Source organism: Carcharhinus amblyrhynchos, unplaced genomic scaffold (genome assembly GCF_965287045.1).
Source record: "Carcharhinus amblyrhynchos unplaced genomic scaffold, sCarAmb.v2.hapA scaffold_73, whole genome shotgun sequence".
Classification (NCBI taxonomy): Eukaryota; Metazoa; Chordata; class Chondrichthyes; order Carcharhiniformes; family Carcharhinidae; genus Carcharhinus; species Carcharhinus amblyrhynchos.
This window is the reverse complement of record NW_027649813.1, coordinates 322,846-340,456: the sequence shown is the minus strand read 5'-3', so window position 1 is coordinate 340,456 and position 17,611 is coordinate 322,846. Positions and strand designations below refer to the sequence as shown.

General features: G+C 47.2%; 1 protein-coding gene across 1 annotated transcript in view; it reads right to left on the bottom strand.

Moving 5' to 3' along the window:
- The window catches only part of LOC145337768 (uncharacterized), a 48,308-nt gene that overhangs the window by 27,030 nt on the left and 3,667 nt on the right, over positions 1-17,611 (bottom strand). Inside the window, 2 exon segments of the mRNA XM_080182614.1 lie at positions 12,656-12,771; positions 13,896-13,918. Of these exon segments, the coding sequence (XP_080038740.1) occupies positions 12,656-12,771; positions 13,896-13,918 (139 nt within the window).

Genomic DNA, 17,611 nt, shown 5'->3' with positions numbered 1-17,611 from the left:
TCCCTACTTTTATATTCAATCCCCCTCGCGATGAAGGCCAGCATCCCATTCGCCTTCCTGACCACCTGCTGCACCTGCAAGCTGGGTTTTTGCGACTCATGCACAAGGACCCCGAGGTCCCTCTGCACCGTCGCCTGCTGCAGTTTTTCTCCACGTAAGTAATAATCCTTCCTACCATTATTCCTACCAAAGTGGACCACCTTGTACTTGCCAACATTAAATTCCATTTGCCATTTCCTGGCCCATTCGCCCAGCCTATCTAGATCCTTCTGTAGACTCTCCCCACCCTCCGCAGAATTTGTCTTTCCACCAATTTTGGTGTCATCAGCAAATTTCGACACCCTACACTCGGTTCCCTCCTCCAGATCATCTATATAAATGGTAAATATCTGAGGCCCCAGCACCGACCCCTGGGGCACTCCACTAGTCACCATCCGCCAATCCGAATAGCACCCATTGACCCCCACTCTCTGCCTCCTATTTGACAACCAGTCCTCTGTCCACGCTAACACCCTACCCCCAACTCCATGCCCCCTGACCTTCTGCAATAACCTCTTGTGAGGTACCTTGTCAAACGTCTTCTGAAAATCCAGAAAGACCACATCCACCGGCTCTCCTCTATCCACCGCCCGAGACACATCCTCGTAGAACTCCAGTAAATTTGTCAGACACGACTTCCCTTTAACGAAACCGTGCTGCGTCTGCTCTATCAAGCAGTTCCCCTCAAGATGCCTCGCTATTTCCTCCTTGATGACGGATTCTAACATTTTACCTACAACAGACGTTAAACTAACAGGTCTATAATTCTCCACCTTTTGCCTGGCACCCTTCTTAAACAACGGCATAACATTCGCCATCTTCCAATCTTCCGGCACTTCCCCGGTGCATGGAACAGAGGGAGGGGAGAGGAGTGGGAAGAGAGCAGAAAGGAGATGTGAGGAGGAAGGGAGGAGGAAGAGAAGGAGATGGAGCACTGAAGTGGGCAGAGGGAAAACAGGGCAGCAAACAGAGCGAGCAGGAGCATGAAGAGCGAGAATGAGAGCAACATGAGGAAGAGGGCAAGTCAGAGCCTGAAGGTTTTAGATACAGTGTATAGACAGCAACTGGGTGGCAGATATTGTGGCAGGCTGTAAGAGAACAATATGAAGATGTGGAGTGTATAGGCAGAATTTAACAACCTCATTGTGGCCGTTTTGTGCTGGAAAAATGTCATAAAATCTGGCATGATATGACTAGCTGGAATGGAGCCCATTTTTGCACCCATTCCCATTTTACCACCAAAAAAATTGGCACAATCGGGAGCCTGCACAAAATGGATCATTTTGCATCAATTTGCATCATTTGTATTCATCACAATGTAGTTAACAAAATTCACTCTGAATCATCCCAGCTTATTTGCTGCAGTTGGAATCAATGAGGAAAACACCAGTTGCATTCAGATAGCAGAGAGGGTGAGTGAGGAGGTAAGTCTCAGGTTTCAAATGGCTCTGTGTGGGTGGGGGGGAGGTTGTTTCATGCTGTACAGGTTGCATTTTGGAGTGCGGTGAGAGGCTGATGCTGTTCACGGGGTTCGACTTTGGATTCTCAATGCTGACCCAAGTCTGAGTGCTGATCTTGGGTCTTATTGCTGAATCTGGGTCCTAGTGCTGGCAGCAGCAAGGGCTGTTGCTGGCGGGGAATGGGCTGGAAACTCTCTGAAATGGCAGTGCTGCAGCCTCAGAATTTGTTAAGAAGTGCTGTTTGAGGCCTGGACTGCATGGATTCTAGGTTTGTGTTTGTGAGTGGAGGGGAAATGAGGACAGCTGTGTTGCTGGTGGTCTTGTGAAAGGGGGGGGGGGTGGCGATGTGGGGAGTATGTTTTGCTAGGGAGCTGCGGGGGGGTAATGTGGTGAGTGTGCATTGCAGGGGTACTGGGGAGATAGAAGGAGTGTGTGTTGCTGCGGGTCTGTGGTTTGGGGAATGTGGGAAGTGTGTGATGGTGAGTTCTGTGATGGAATGCGGGTAGTGTGGGGGGATGGGGAGTGTGTGTTGTTCGGGGACCGTGTAAGGGGAAGTGTGAGTTCCTGGCGAGCTGTGGTGGGGAATGGGGGTAGTATGTGTTGCTGGGCTGGGGGCGAGCAGAGTTCTTTTAACCTCTCCATCTGTCTCTCCTCTTCCTGAAACACCCCCTCCACACCCACCTGCTCTTCAAATGGCTCTCCCAATGTAACCTATTGGTCTTACTGTTCTTTGAGGAGGAGGGGCAGGAGGAGAATGTATGTGAAAATGAATAAGAGCATGGGAAGGGGCCAACTGGGAGAGTGGATGGAGAATGGGGATAGAGAGTGGGAGGGAAAGCTAAGTGCTTGGCAGAGAGATTGATTGTGTGACGTAGCGAGAGAGATAGTGGAAAATACTGAGGTAAGAAGGAGAGATTGATGGGGGACAATACATGATCCTCACTGGCGTGTGGCCACACAGGCAAGTGATCCCAGATAATTCTATCCCAGGCTTGCTTATTCTGTTTAAATTAGTATTACAATAAATTTAAATAATGCATTCAACCTTGCATCTGTTCCAGGTGCGAGATTTATCGAGCCTGATGCCCGGTGCCGGTAAGATCGCGTGAGGTGAGAAACCGGGTGTGAACCTGACTTCTCAGCTCTCTGGCAATCTTACCAGCTCACTCCGCCCATCAGCTGGTGGGGCATAATGGTAATGTCATCCCCAAAGAGTCTACAAACAGACAGGTTTGCTGTGTGACAAACATTTGGTAGATGAAATATCATGTAAGAAAATGTGAAGTTATGCACATTGATAGGAAGAATAAAGAAGCTGAATATTATTTAAATGGAGAAGGACTGCAGAAAGCTGCAGCTCAGAGGGATTTCTGGGTCCTCATGCATTGATTACAAAAAGCTAGCATGCAAGTTCAGCAGGTATTCGGAAAGACAAGTGGAATGTTCATCTTTACTTAAAAGGGAATGGAGTATAAAAATAGGGCGATCTATACAAGGCACTAGTTAGACAACAGCAATTCTGGTCCCCTTATCCAAGGAAAGATATACTGGCATTGGAGGCAGTCCAGAGAAGGTTCACTAGATTGATTCCAGGTATGGAGACATTTTCTCATGAGGAGAGGGTAAGTGAGTTGGACCTGTACTCATTGGAGTTTAGAAGATTGAGAGGGGACTTTATTCAGACTTATATAATTCTCTGCAGGCTTGACAGGACAGACACTAAGGCATTGTTTCCCCTTGTGGCAGAGTCTAGGATAAGAGGGCATAATCTCAGAGTAAGGGGTCACCCATTTAAGACATAAGTGAGGAGAAAACGCCTCTGTTTGATCAGCTATGGTAACATTAAATGGCAGAGCAGACTTGATAGGCCAAATAGCCTCCATCTGTTCCCATATCTTATGGTCTCATGATCTTAGAAGGGGATAGAAATAGTACTCATTACTCCAGATATGGTCTCACTAAGGTCTTGTGCCCCTGCAGGAACAATTGCATATTTTTATACCTGGGTATCTTTGCAATAGACACTAACGTCCTATCTATATTCCTAATTACTTGCTGGACCTGCAGACTAACTTTTTATGATTTATGCACCAGGACATCCAGCTCCCTCTGCACGCTAGGGTTCTGCATTTTCTCTTGGTACAATACCAGACCAGACCAAACCCTAAATTTGTTACGATCTTGGATGAAACCTTAATATTTGATAGTGTCCAGAATAGGAACAATCATGTTTTAGTTCTTGGATCTAATTTGAAATCCCTGTTATTTACTGAGAGTATAAATCATAAGAATTAGGAGCAGGAGTAGGCAATTTAGCCTCTCGAACCTGCTCCGCCATTTAATACAATCCTGGTTAATCTTGTCTCAGCCTCAACTCCACTTTCCTGCCCCTTCAATGCCAAACTAATTAAAAATCTGTCCCGATCATGTCTGTGGGATGGTTTCAGGGGTCAGCGATGAGGCCTGCGATGTCTGTGAGGGAATTGGTGAGAAAACTGGTTTAAACCACAACTGTCTGTTCAGTGCAACTTCAGACCTGAATCTCCCACACTCAGTGCATTGCAGGGATCACAATGATGAATATCATTAAATGCTGTGGGGCACAGCATACTCACACCAAACAGCCTGAAATCTGTAGGATGAGCGGGAATCTGTGCATGTGCACATCTCTGGGAGATCACTGAAAAGATCTCCCAGCACTGCCCTCCAACCCCCTCAGACATTGCTTGCCCCCACAGCCCCCCTACAAACACTGCTGCTCCCCACAACACCCTCCCACCCCGACAGTTATTGCTGGCCTCATTGGTGGCCCCCAAACCAGTTCCCCCGCAGAGACAATCTCCATACAGACATCACCGGCCTTATCACTGGCAACCCCACCCGCTACTGACTTTGCTGCACCACCTCCCCCACCCCCACCCCCACCCCCAGAGAGACATCGCTGCCCTCCCCATACAAACATCCCTCCCCCACCACACAGACATTGCTGCCCCTTCCTTACAGACATCGATACCCCCCCCACCCCCGCTGTACAGACATCACTGCACACCCTGCCCCCCCACCCCTCCCCTCGCACTGACATTGCTACCTACTCACCCCATGCCCCGCGGATCTGGATAATGTGGATACCCCACTCCTTGAACATGCTGACCTCACTGCTGCCCTGCAGAGAACTTGCGTTGTTCTACCATACACAATCCCAGCTTGCGAGCATTCCCTCTCTTGAATGGGAGTCCTCAGTATTGCACCTGCCCTGAACACAGCAGCTTATTAATTCGGAGCTCTGAGTAATGCACCTCCCCCAGGACACAGCGGCTTATTGAATGGCAGTCAATCAGCACCCCGAGGGACGCATAACATTCAATTGAAAGCAGCCTTTAAAATTTCTCACAAGGATTTGTTGCCAACTCTCCCTTGACTGGCCAAAGTCCCTGCAACCGCCACCCTCCAAGAGCTGTATATAAACTGCAGGAATGGACACACAACTAATCACACCACAAAGATATACTTGAAGAAATCAGCCCCAAGATTCACTGAGGCCGACCAAGAGCGCCTGCTTGATGCCATGGAGGAGAGAATTCAGTCGCTCTTCCCCAGCCAGGCACCTCGTCCAAGGGGTGCAGTCACCATTGGCATTGTGGGAGGAGGTGGCAGAAGTGGTGAATGCCTGGAGCCTGACACTGTGCTCTGGCCGACAGGGGTAGAAAAAACTGTACAACCTTCTTTGAGCAGCAAGGGTGAGTGACCATCCCACTTGGAACTCCGCACTTTCTTGGCACAGATCTCAAACCCTGTGCGAGCATTCAACAAGGCCCCCTTCCCCCAGGGACAGAATCTAACCCCTTCCTCTCACCCCTCAACGAGCACCCTTCAGTGGTGACCCTTTTCCCCTCAACTGCCAGCACAAAACTCCCGAGACACAGGCACACATTACACACCACACATTTGAATATATTAATGCTTGCGAGACACCTTAAGCTCCTACAGCAGAAAAGCATAACCGCTACGTGAGGGCACAGAGTGGTGGTGGTGTGCCTGACCTGCAGCAGCTGACCAGCGTTGAAGAGCGTACCGTGGAGTTGGCAGGGGGAGATAGTTTATCCAGATATACTTGAAGAAATCAGCCCCAAGATTCACTGAGGCTGACCAAGAGCGCCTGCTTGATGCCATGGAGGAGAGAATTCAGTCGCTCTTCCCCAGCCAGGCGCCTCGTCCAAGGGGCGGACAGCCAGGTCGGCATCCAGTTTGCAAGTGAGCAGAAGCATAGCCCTCAACGTAACTCCTCTTTGAAATAAGTGTGATGCTGTTTACAATGTTTGACCTCCCTTCCCCTAATGTGTGTTTTTTTTGCAGTTTTGGACCCAGAGGAACCTGGCCGTTTGGGTATTGGTGATCCCACCACCACCCCCGCTTCCGCTGTTCTGGAGCAAACTGCCCACGATCCCCCTGGAGAATACCTTGGAGGGAGACTTTGAAGAATCTTCTGAGGACAGCACCACTGAAACGGCACCGGCATCTACCACACAACCCACGAATACAGAGACTATCACCACAGTGGGTAGCTTTAGTGTTGAGGCTTCTGGGTCACTATCCGGTGAGCACATCACAGACACTGATGCACATCCTAGGGCTCAGGCACATAGAGGTCAGCCAGAGGTGAGGATTCAGCTGTCCTCAAGCCAGATGCCGAGCCTCGGGGCCAAGGCTGGTGGTGATGCATCAGGAAACACGAAGGGTTGTGGAAGGGCTGTCAGCAACCATGCTGCGACTGCAAGGCTGTTTAGGGGAGTCCAACAAAGTGCTGCTGCAGGAGGTGGTGCTGACACAGTGTGTGAACCAGGCCAACATTGCAAGGGTTGTGACCACAGTGGAAAGTCTGACCCAGGGGTCTGTCCTCATGGGTGACAGGGTCCAGGACATCCTGGAGACACAGCAGACCACGAGCGAGGGTGTTGACGCCATCCAGGAGGCACAGCCTTTCTTAGCCATGGGTGTTGGAAAACTGTTGGCCATGGCTGGGACTCTCACTGGCATTCTGGAGACACAGTTTGCCGTGCCTGTGAGCCTCGATAACTTAGCCCAGCGTCAGAGGGCTACTGCTGAGGGGCTCCAGAGCCTGGGTTGCTCACAGAATGCTGCAGTGGAGGGGCTCCAGAGCTTGGCCCAGTCTCAGAGGGCCGGAACTGAGAGATCACAGATCATGGGGAGACGCATCTGAGCCTCCAGGACTGGCACGGCCAGGTGATAGCGGAGTTCCTGGAGCTCAGTCCAGCTACCCAGGCGTCCCATGGAGTGTCCCTGGGGCCTCTGGGTCCCACAAGTGAGGAGGGAGGGCTGGGGCCCATGCCGGGGCCTTCCACCCAAGTGATCCCAGACATCCCGAGTCCTTCTGATTTCCCCCCCTTCCGCACACCGGGGCATCTCAGGGCCAGCTAGAAGAACAGGGTGGCACCAAAATAGTGCCAGCGCTTGTCAGCTGGGGCTCTCCAGGTCCCGGCCACCCAGAGGACACCCGCCAAGGGCATCACAGGCAACGGGGTGTGCATCATTGCTGGACACCTCCACCTCTGGTGTGCATCCTGGGGTCGCACATAGAAGCAGCAGTAGACCACAGAAAGTTAGAAAGTTCTAGTTCACTAACAGAACATGGGTGAAGGTTATCCGTAGTCAGGGTTTATTGATCACAAACGTTAAGAGCACAATAAACTTTTATTTGCACTTCACAGCTGTGACTAATGTGTCTCTAATTCCACACCTCCCTGCCCCACCCCACCCCAAAGTGCAGAGTTGTCCCCATTCCCTTGCATAGAGGTGCTTGGAGACTCAGCCACATGTTAGAGAGTGCCTGTCCTACCTTCTCCAACACCCACCAGACTCTGAGTGCAAGTGAGCCCCTCCACCACCCCCATCCCCCAATTGCCCAACAAACATGTCTCCCCAACCCTTACAGCTACTTGGGCCAGGGTGGCAGCGTGCATTCAGAGTAGAGGTTAGGGATCAGGCTTGAGTGGCCCCAGGGGCAGGATCCCAGTGTGCACAACAGCGAGTGGTCATCATCCTCCAGCTTTCAACCAAGACAAACAAACCACTGCCAGCCCAGGCACATTAACAGGTTTGGATCTTTCTGGGGGGATATGGTGGTGGGTTAACAGAGGCTGTGGAAGGGTGATTTGGCGGTTTGAGGGCCCAGGTCTGTTTGGAGGGGGAATAGCGGCTGCAATTGCTCCTGGAGTGTGGTGGTTGCAGCCCCCTCACTGCACAGCACCAGCTCGGTGAAGCGGGCTGTAATCAAGACGTCCCTCGCTGCCCTTCCCGGCCGGGCACCTGCTATCACCTCCATCCTCTTTCCTCCATCTCCTCATATGGTGGGACGACCACTTTGCCCCCTTGCCCCTCATCCTCCTCCTCTTCCTCCTCCTGCTCCAGCTGGTCTCCCTGCTGCTGGGTGATGTTGTGCAGCACACAGCAGATAATTATAATGTGTGAGGCACACACAGGGTCAAACTGGAGACCCCCCCCAGAGTGGTCCAAACAGCAGGATGATGCACTGCTCTACATGGGCGCTGCATGGGTCTCGTTGTAGCAGGTCTCCACCTCGGTCTCAGGCCTCCGCACAGGTGTCATCAGTCGTGACCTCAGTGGGTAACCTTTGTCGCTCAGTAGCCATCCTGGTAGCCTGGGCCGGTCTTCAAAGAGGCCGGGGATGTCCGACTGCCTGAGCACAAAACTGTCATTGACACTCCCTGGATGACATGCATCGACCTGCATGGTCTCCATTCGATGGTCACATATGATCTGCACATTTAGGGAGTGGAACCCTTTCAATGAACTAAAAAAATTACAGCACAGGAACAGGCCCTTTGGCCCTCCAAGCCTGCACCAACCATGCTGTCCGACTGAACTAAAACCCCCGACCCTTCTGGGGACAAAATCCCCCTATTCCCATCCTATTCATGTATTTATCAAGACGCCCTTTAAAAGTCACGACGATATCTGCTTCCAGTACCTTCCCCCAGCAACAAGTTCCAGGCACCCACTACTTTGCGTAAAAAAACAATCTGCTTCGTACGTTTTGTTTAAACTTTAAACTTTGCGCCTTGCACCTTAAACCTGTGCCCATGGTAATTGATTCTTCCATCCTGGGAAAAAGTTTTGTCCATGCCTGTCATAATCTTGTAGACTTTTATCAGTCGCCCCTCAACCTCTGTCGTTCCAGTGAGAACAAACCAAGTTTCTCCAACCTCTCCTCATAGCTAATGCCCTCATACCAGGCAACATCATGGTTAATCTTTTCTGTGCTCTCTCCAAAGCCTCCACATCCTTTCGGTAGTGTGGCGATCAGAACACTATATTCGAAGTGCAGCCGAAGCTTCTATAAAGCTGCAACATGACTTGCCAATTTTTAAACTCGTCTCCCGGCCGATGAAGGCAAGCATGCCTTATGCCTTCTTGACTACCTTCTCCATCTGCATTGCCACTTTCAGTGACCTGTGTACCTGTACACCCAGATCCCTTTGCCTATCAATACTCTGAAGGGATCTGCCATTTAGTGTATATTTGCTATCTGTATTAGACTTTCCGAAATGCATTACCTCTCATTTCTCCAGATTAAACTCCACCTGCCATCTCCATTCAAGTCTCCAACTGATCGATATCCTGCCGTATCCTCTGATGGTCCTCATCGATATCTGCAAATCCACTAACCTTTGTGTCGGCTGTAAACTTACTCATCAAACCAGTTACATTTTCATCCAAATCATTTATATATATTACAAACAGCAAAGGGCTGGGACAGACTGCAAATCATTAGCAGATGTGTGCCCAGTAACAGCAGATTCCGTGCAGTCCATGTCTGAACCTCGGCACACCAGCCTGGAGCAGTAACTGCTTCATCTGGTTAGGCCTCAGTCAGCACATGGTGCACTCCTCTCCCAGCACTCAGTGTAACCCCTGACCATAGCCCACAGCAAGACAATGCCACTGCACAGTGCTCTGGAGGGAAAGGCTGAGCAGGATTCCTTCAGGGACCCTCACCCTGAGAAAATAGAAGCACCCCTGCCCGCAACCCAGATATCACAGACCAACATCTGAAGGCAGCAGGAAGAAGCCCACCAAGCATCTCCAGGGCCTGCCTACAACGTCCCTCACACTCTGTACGCTGTGCTTACCTCCTGACGCCAGTTCAAGGCTGCCACACCAGGTCTTTTATATATCTACTCTGATTTGTGTCAAAGTGACATCGCACCAAAGAGGTGGGAGATGCTAACCTGGGTGGAGATTGTCACGTTGATCCCGATAATGGCATTCCAAAGTATGGTAAGTGATGGAAATCAGTGGTTGGACAGTTTTCAGTGCTCTCCCGGCGGCCCATTTTTTCCCGGTTAGGGGATGCGTGCGGGTCGTAAACACTCTGGGGTACCTGTGAAAAGTTCGACTCATGCATCTCCCAACCCAACCCACCAAAATCGAGCACATTGCAAAGGGAGAATCGCCCCCATAATTTCTCCTCGTCTGTGTTTTATATCTGCCACCCCATATCTTAAAACTGTCAGCTTTTGGTTTAAATCGCCCCACAAGAGGAAACATCTGCTCTGAGTCTGCTTTGTGAATGCCCCTTAGCATCTTGTATACCTCAATTGTATATTCTCACATTTTTCTCAGCTCCAGAGAGAACCGGCCTACACTGGCTAACCTCTCTTCGTAAGACAAACCCTTCATCTCCAGAATCAAGCGAGTGAACCTTCTCTGAACCAGCTCCAATGCAATTCCATCCCTCCTCAAGAAAGGGCACGAAAACTGTACACAAGTGCAGTCTCACAAATGCTTTACACAAGAGCAATAACACTTCACTACTGTTATGTTCTATACCTTTAACAATAAATATGAAGATTCCATTTGCTTTCCTTATTACCTGCTATACCTTCATCCTAGTTTTTTTGCCATTTGTGCATGAGGACACCCAGGTCGCTAATCATTTGCCTTTGTATTTTTCCTATCAAAATGGATAACTTCACACTTATTCACTTTAATCTCATCTGCCAAATTTTGTCCTATTCACTTAAACTCTCCTTACCCATTTATAAATTTCTTCTTTTGTTATCACAACTTACTTTCCCATCTATTTTAGTGTCATCTGAAAATTTGGCTGTGGTATCCACTATTCCCTGAATGCGGGAGGTTAATATACATTATAAAGAGTTGGGGTCCGAGGGCTGAACCCTTTGGCACCCCAATAGTTACAACGAGCCAACTCAAAAATCACCCATTTATCCTGACTTTCTGCTAACTGCTTGTTTGCCAATGTTCTATCAAAAATAATAAATTATCCCTCATCCCATGATGAACGAACCATTTGTGTGGCACCTTATCAAATACTTTCTGGAACTCCAGTTATACTACATCGACAGGATCATCATGATCCATTTTGCTTGTTACATTTTTGAAGAACTCAAGCAAATTTGTCAAAGGTTTCCCCTTCAGTTGTCTAAAACCTTAGTTAGACCTCACTGGGAGTATGGACATTATATCTTAAGAAGGATGATTTGACCATGGAGGAAGTTCCAAGCAGGTTTACAAGAATGGAACCTAGGCTTCAAGGGTTTAGTTACAAGGATAGTTTCGAAAAATTTGACCTTTATTCTCTCAAATTCAGGAGGTTGAGGGGTGATTTAATAGAAGTCTACAAAATATTAACAGGGAAGGTCAGGGTGGATAAGGATAAGCTATTTCCACTCGTTGAAGGCCTAGAACCAGGGGCCATAATCTAAAAATTAGAATCAAGTTGTTCAGGAGAGATGTTAGAAAACAATTCTACATGGAGAGGGAGGTGGATGTTTGGAACCCTTTCCCTCAAATAGTGGTGGATGCTGGATCAATTATTAATTTTAATCCCTACAGTGCAGAAGGAGGCCATTTGGCCCATTAAGTCTGCATCAACAACTATCCCTGTAACCCTACTTATTTTGCCTGTTAATCTCCATGATACTAAGGGGCAACTTAACATGGCCAATTCACCTAACCTGCACATCTTTGGAGTGTAGGGGGAAACCACAGCTCCCAGAGGAAATCCACACAGACACAGGCAGAATGTGCAAATTCCACACAGACAGTGACCTGTGGCCAGAATTGGACCTGGGTCCCTTCTGCTGTGAAGCAGTGATGCTAACTACTGTGCTACTGTGCCACCATACTTTAAGTCTGAGATACTTTTATTCAGCAGGGGTATCAAGGTACACGGGCCTAGTACAGGTATATGAAGGTAGGCCACAGATCAGCCATGATCTTATTGAATGGTGGAGTGAGTTTGAAGGGATGAATGGCCTACTCATATTCCCATGTTCCTATGTCCCTTTTTCTAATGATGAGGATCGTTCCAAGTTGCTCCCTTTCTATGACCTCTGCATTTTCTGTATCTTTTGGGATGGTAGCGTGCTCCGTTGTGAAAACTGAGGCAAAACATTGACTGAGGATCTCAGCCATTTCTGTGTTCTGCCATGATCTTATTGAATGGCGGGGCAGGCTTGAGGGGCTAGATTGCCTACTCCTGCTCCTATTTCTTATGTTCTTATACAATCTTGATCTTCAATTGAATGGCGATGCCTCACCGAGAGGAACAATCTGTAGAATGGACTAATCACAGGTCTTAAAGGGACCACTGGAAACCCCTTTGGAAATGATGCTCTGTTTCCTGCTCTATAAACTGCAAGCGACATCATTATCACAACGCTGTTCCAGTGAGTTTGTGGTTTGGAAACTGGTTTTCTCATTTTCTACATTCAAACACTGACTGTTTCTCAAAATTATTGCACTGCTCCTGCGAGAATGAAGGCAGCTTTTGATGATTTCTCTCTGACCAGGAGATGAGTTATTTTTCTTACTCTTGCTCACTGTTCCTTTCTCTCTCTCACCCCCACTGTTTATCATGAGGGATTCTTGTCCCCTGTCCCCTTTTCAGGAATCACAGAACATTTTCCCACAGTGCAAAGCAGTGGGAAACTGGACAGTGATTTTGTTCTGAAGATCAGCCCTCAGAATGGATTGAGCCTCTAATCAAATTCATAGAGTGGAAATGTGAATATTTAATCTGGGACCTTAAAGCCTGTTTAGTTTCTTCACAACTGTATTGGTAATCAGGAAAATGAATATAAGATTTTTACCGGGAATACTGGGTTTCATCATTTCTCTCCAAGCTGTGCACTGAAAAAGGTATTTGAACTTCTTGATAGACAGGGCGGCATCAAATACTGAGAGTCTGCGCTCACCATCACTAATCCTGTAAACGTTAAAAAGAGATGCAAGAAAATATCCAAAGTGAAATGGTAATCTTGTTTTTTTTAATTGAAAAAGATAACTTATAAATTCAAGAGCAGAGAATGGAAACAGTCATGTCCTGAAAAAGGTTCAAAATCTGACAACAGCCCATCACACACTGCAGGAATTGACAAACATTTAGTCTGTCCACTTGCTGTATTATAAATAAAGTTTGTAGAACATCCCAAAGCTGAAAATCCAATTCTGCAATCCCTGGACCCCACAACTCTATAAGAAGTCTCACAACACCAGGTTAAAGCCCAACAGGTTTCTTTGGTAGCACAAGCCACTAGCATTCATAGCACTACCCCTTCATCAGGTGAGTCACAACTCCCCCAGAATCCTGCTCTCTTCTACTTCTGGCACCTTGAAGATCTCTGATTTCAGTCATTCCCTGTTGGGAGTTGGACCTTCAGTTGCCAAGGTCCTGAGCTCTGGAATTCTCTCCCTGATCCTTTCTATCTTTCTAATTCTCTTTCTTCCTTCGAAACGCTCTCTGAAATCCACCTCTTGCCATCCGGATTAATATTTCCTTATTTGGCTCTGTGTCAATTTACTTTATAACACTCCTGGGAAACTCCTTGAGGTACTAATTTACGATAAAGGCACTATATAAATACAAGTCATTACTGTTGTGTTTAAGGACACAGAACCAGTTTGTATTTAGTATAAAATTAGAATCTGTTTCCCCTCTTTAACGTGAGACTTTCTCGGGTTGGTCAGGCTCCATGCAGGGATATGGGTGACCCACTGCTTGGGAACATGGACCGTGTGGCTCTCTCGGGGTCAGTAGGAAGGTCACAGACACTAACAGCCAACATCGGGCAAGTGATCACTTCTGGCCTGTGAACCGGATTGTATCAATTATACCTCCCGCTTGTTTATTACAATATTGTAGCAGTTATATAAAATCATTGTAATAAAGGCAGTTATTTTTAAACTCTGGTCCATGAACTACACACCAAATTTCCATGGCCCAATGACAGATTATTTAATGTTGTGACAACAACGAATAAATAAACAAAAATGATACTTTACTAAGTTTATTTTAACAAATAGTGGATTTCAGTAAAGAACATGTCCTACCTTCTCTCCCGACAAGCTTCCTCCTGAAAGAAATGAATCAGGAACAGTGAGGGTGACAGTAACAGATTTCAGGAGCAGTTAGACAGGCTGGTGAAATGAGCAGACTCAGAGCAGACGAGATTTCACACGGAAATGTAAAGTGATGCATTTTGGAAGGAAGATTGTGGAGAGTCAAATAAACTGGAATTGAACATCAGTCCCGCTCACAGACACAGTGACTCTCACACACCGTACCAGACATACCCACACACTCACAACATGCAACTGGAACTGGATTACAATGGGAGTTCCAGGAGAAAATTAAACTTGGGAAACACAAATAATCACAAAGCAAGTTTGAAGCTGAAGAAAACACATTCTCAGGAAATGACAGGAATTCCCAGAAATCTGCAGATCGTGTGGGATCCATTAGTTCAGAGACAGCAGGAAAACCATTCAGGAAGGGACACAAAATTCTGTTCAATTCGGTTAGTATTTTTCAGTAAATTCTATATGAATTTCACAGTTAAGAACATAAGAAGTCGGAGCAGGAATAGGCCACCTAACCCTTCGAGCCTGGCCCGCCATTCAATAAGATCATGGCTGATCTGAAGTGGATCAGTTCCACTTTCCGTCTTTCTCCCCATAACCCTTAATTCCCCTGTCTATCAGAAACCTATCTACCCGTGACTTAAATATATTCCGCGAGGTAGCCTCCACCACTTCAACGGGCAGAGAATTCCAGAGATTCACCACCCTTTGAGTGAAGAAGTTCCTCCTCAACTCTGATCTAAACTGCATCCCCCCCTTATCTTGAGGCTGTGCCCTTTAGTCCTGCTGTCCTTTCTAAGTGGGAAGAATCTCTCTACCTCTAACCTATCTATTCCCTTCATTATCTTATACATCTCTATCAGATCCCTCCTCAGCCTTCTAAACTCCAATGAGTACAGACCCAGTCTATTCAGTCTCTCTCTTCGTAGGCTAACCCCCTCATCTTCGGTATCAGCCGAGTGAACCTTCTCTGCACTCCCTCCAAGGCCAATATATCCTTCCGCAAGTGCAGTGACCAAAACTGCACACAGTACTCCAGCTGCGGCCTCACCAGTACCCTGTACAGTTGCAGCAAAACCTCCCTGATTTTATATTCTATCCCCCTCGCTATAAACGCCAACATTCCATTTGCCTTCTTGATCACCTGCTGCACCTGCAGACTGGCTTTTTGTGATTCGTGCACAAGGACCCCCAGGTCCCTCTGCACCATAGCATGCTGCAGCTTTTTACCTTTTAAATAATAATCCCTCCTACTATTGTTTCTACCAAAGTGGATAACCTCACATTCGCTAACATTATACTCCATCTGCCAGGTCCTCGCCCACTCATTTAGCCTATCCAGATCCCTCTGCAGACTTTCCACACCCTCCACACAATTTGCTTTTCCACTCATCTTCGTGTCATCAGCAAATTTCGTCACCCTACACTCAGCCCCCACCTCCAGATTATCTATGTAAATGGTAAACAGTTGAGGCCCCAGCACCGATCCCTGTGGCACTCCACTAGTCACCAACTGCCAACCAGAGTAGCATCCATTGATTCCAACTCTCTGCTTCCTATCACACAGCCAATCCTCAATCCACGCTAACACCTTACCCCCATCTCCGTGCACCCTAACCTTCTGCAGCAAAATTTGTGAGGCACCTTATCAAACGCCTTTTGGAAATCTAAAAACACCACATCCACCGGTTCCCCTCTGTCTACCGCACTAGTCACATCCTCATAGAAATCCAATAAATTCATTAAACACGACTTCTCCTTAATGAATGCGTGTTGCATCTGCTCGATCAAACCATTCTTTTCTAGGTGCCTCGCTATTTCTTCTTTGATGACAGATTCTAACATTTTTCCAACTGCAGACGTTAAACGAACCGGCCTATAATTCCCTGCCTTTTGTCTGCTACCTTTTTTAAACAGCGGCGTAACATTAGCCGTTTTGCAATCTTCTGGCACTTCCCCAGAGTCCAGCGAATTTTGATAAATAATTACTCATGCATCCACTATCACCTCTGCCATTTCTTTCAGAACTCTGGGATGCATTCCATCCGGTCCCGGGGACTTGTCTACCTTCAGTCCTGTTAGTCTATCAAGCACTACCTCTCTAGTGACAGTGATCACATTAAGGCCCTCATCTCCTACCATCCTTCTATCTTTAATATCTGGCAAACTATTCGTGTCCTCCTCCATGAAAACTGAGGCAAAAAAACTTATTTAAAGCTTCAGCCATTTCCTCATTGCCCACCGCTAAATTCCCCCTCTCGTCCTCCAAGGGTGCAACATTCACTCTCGCCAATCTCTTCTCCTTCATATATTTGTAAAAACTTTTACTGTCATTTTTTATATTTAGAGCTAGTTTAGCTTCATACTCTATCTTTCCTTTCTTTATCACCTTCTTCGTCATTCTTTGTTGATTTTTAAATCTTTCCCAATCTTCTAATCACCCACTATTTTTAGCCGCTCTGAACGCATCAGCTTTTAATTTAATACTCTCCTTCATTTCCTTAGATAACCACAGCTGGTTAACCCTTCTCCTACAGTCCTTCTTTACCATTGGAATATATTTCTGCTGAGTACCATAAAAGATCTCCTTAAAAATCCTCCACTGTTCCTCATCCGTCCTACCAACCAATCTGTGCCCCCAATCTACATTTGCCAATTCCGCTGTCATCCTATCATACTCCCCTCTGTTCAAACAGAGGACACAGTTTCGGGACCCTACTTTCTCATCCTCCATCTGCATCAGAAATTCAATCACACTCTGATCACTCGTCCCAAGAGGATCCCTCACAAGAAGATCCCTAATTCTACCTGCCTCGTTACACAGCACCAGATCTAAGATAGCTCGCTCCCTCGTAGGTTCTGTTACATACTGTTCAAGGAAACTATCCCGACAGCATTCCAAGAACTCTTCCTCAAGCCCACCACGTCCGACTTGGGTTAACCAATCAATATGCAGATTAAAATCCCCCATAGTTATCACTGTTCCGTTTCTCTACGCATCAATTATTTGCTTGCTTATTGCCCACCCCACCTCAAAGTTATTATTTGGGGGCCTATAGACCACACCCACCATCGTCTTCCTCCCCTTACTATTCCTTATCTCCATCCACAACGATTCCACATTCTGCTCTTTGGAGCCTATATCTTCTCTTACTACCGCCCTGATATTATCCTTAATTAACAGAGCTACCCCGCCCCCTTTTTCCTCCTGTCTATCCTTCCTAAACACCTGATACCCCTGGACATTCAGCTCCCAGTCCCGGTCACCCTGCAACCATGTTTCCGTAATGGCCACTAGATCATATCCATTTGCGCTGATTTGTGCCATGAGCTCATTCACTTTGTTCCGTATGCTTCATGCATTCAGGTAAAGTGTCTTTATACCAGCTTTTATTTGGACCTTATTTGTAGAAATGCTACTAACCTCTCTCATGCCCCCTACTCTTTTTATTCGTGGAACATCCTCAACATTTACCTGCACAAGTACCCTCTCCTTTACTTTAGATTTTATAATTCCACCCCCCCGCCCCCCGCAATTAGTTTAAAGCCCTATCTACAGTCCTAGTTATACGATTCAACAGGACTCTGGTCCCGGCATGATTCAGACGAAGACCATCCCATCTGAACAGAACCCATCTGCCCCAATACTGGTGCCAATGCCCCATAAATTCAAATCCATTCAAAGA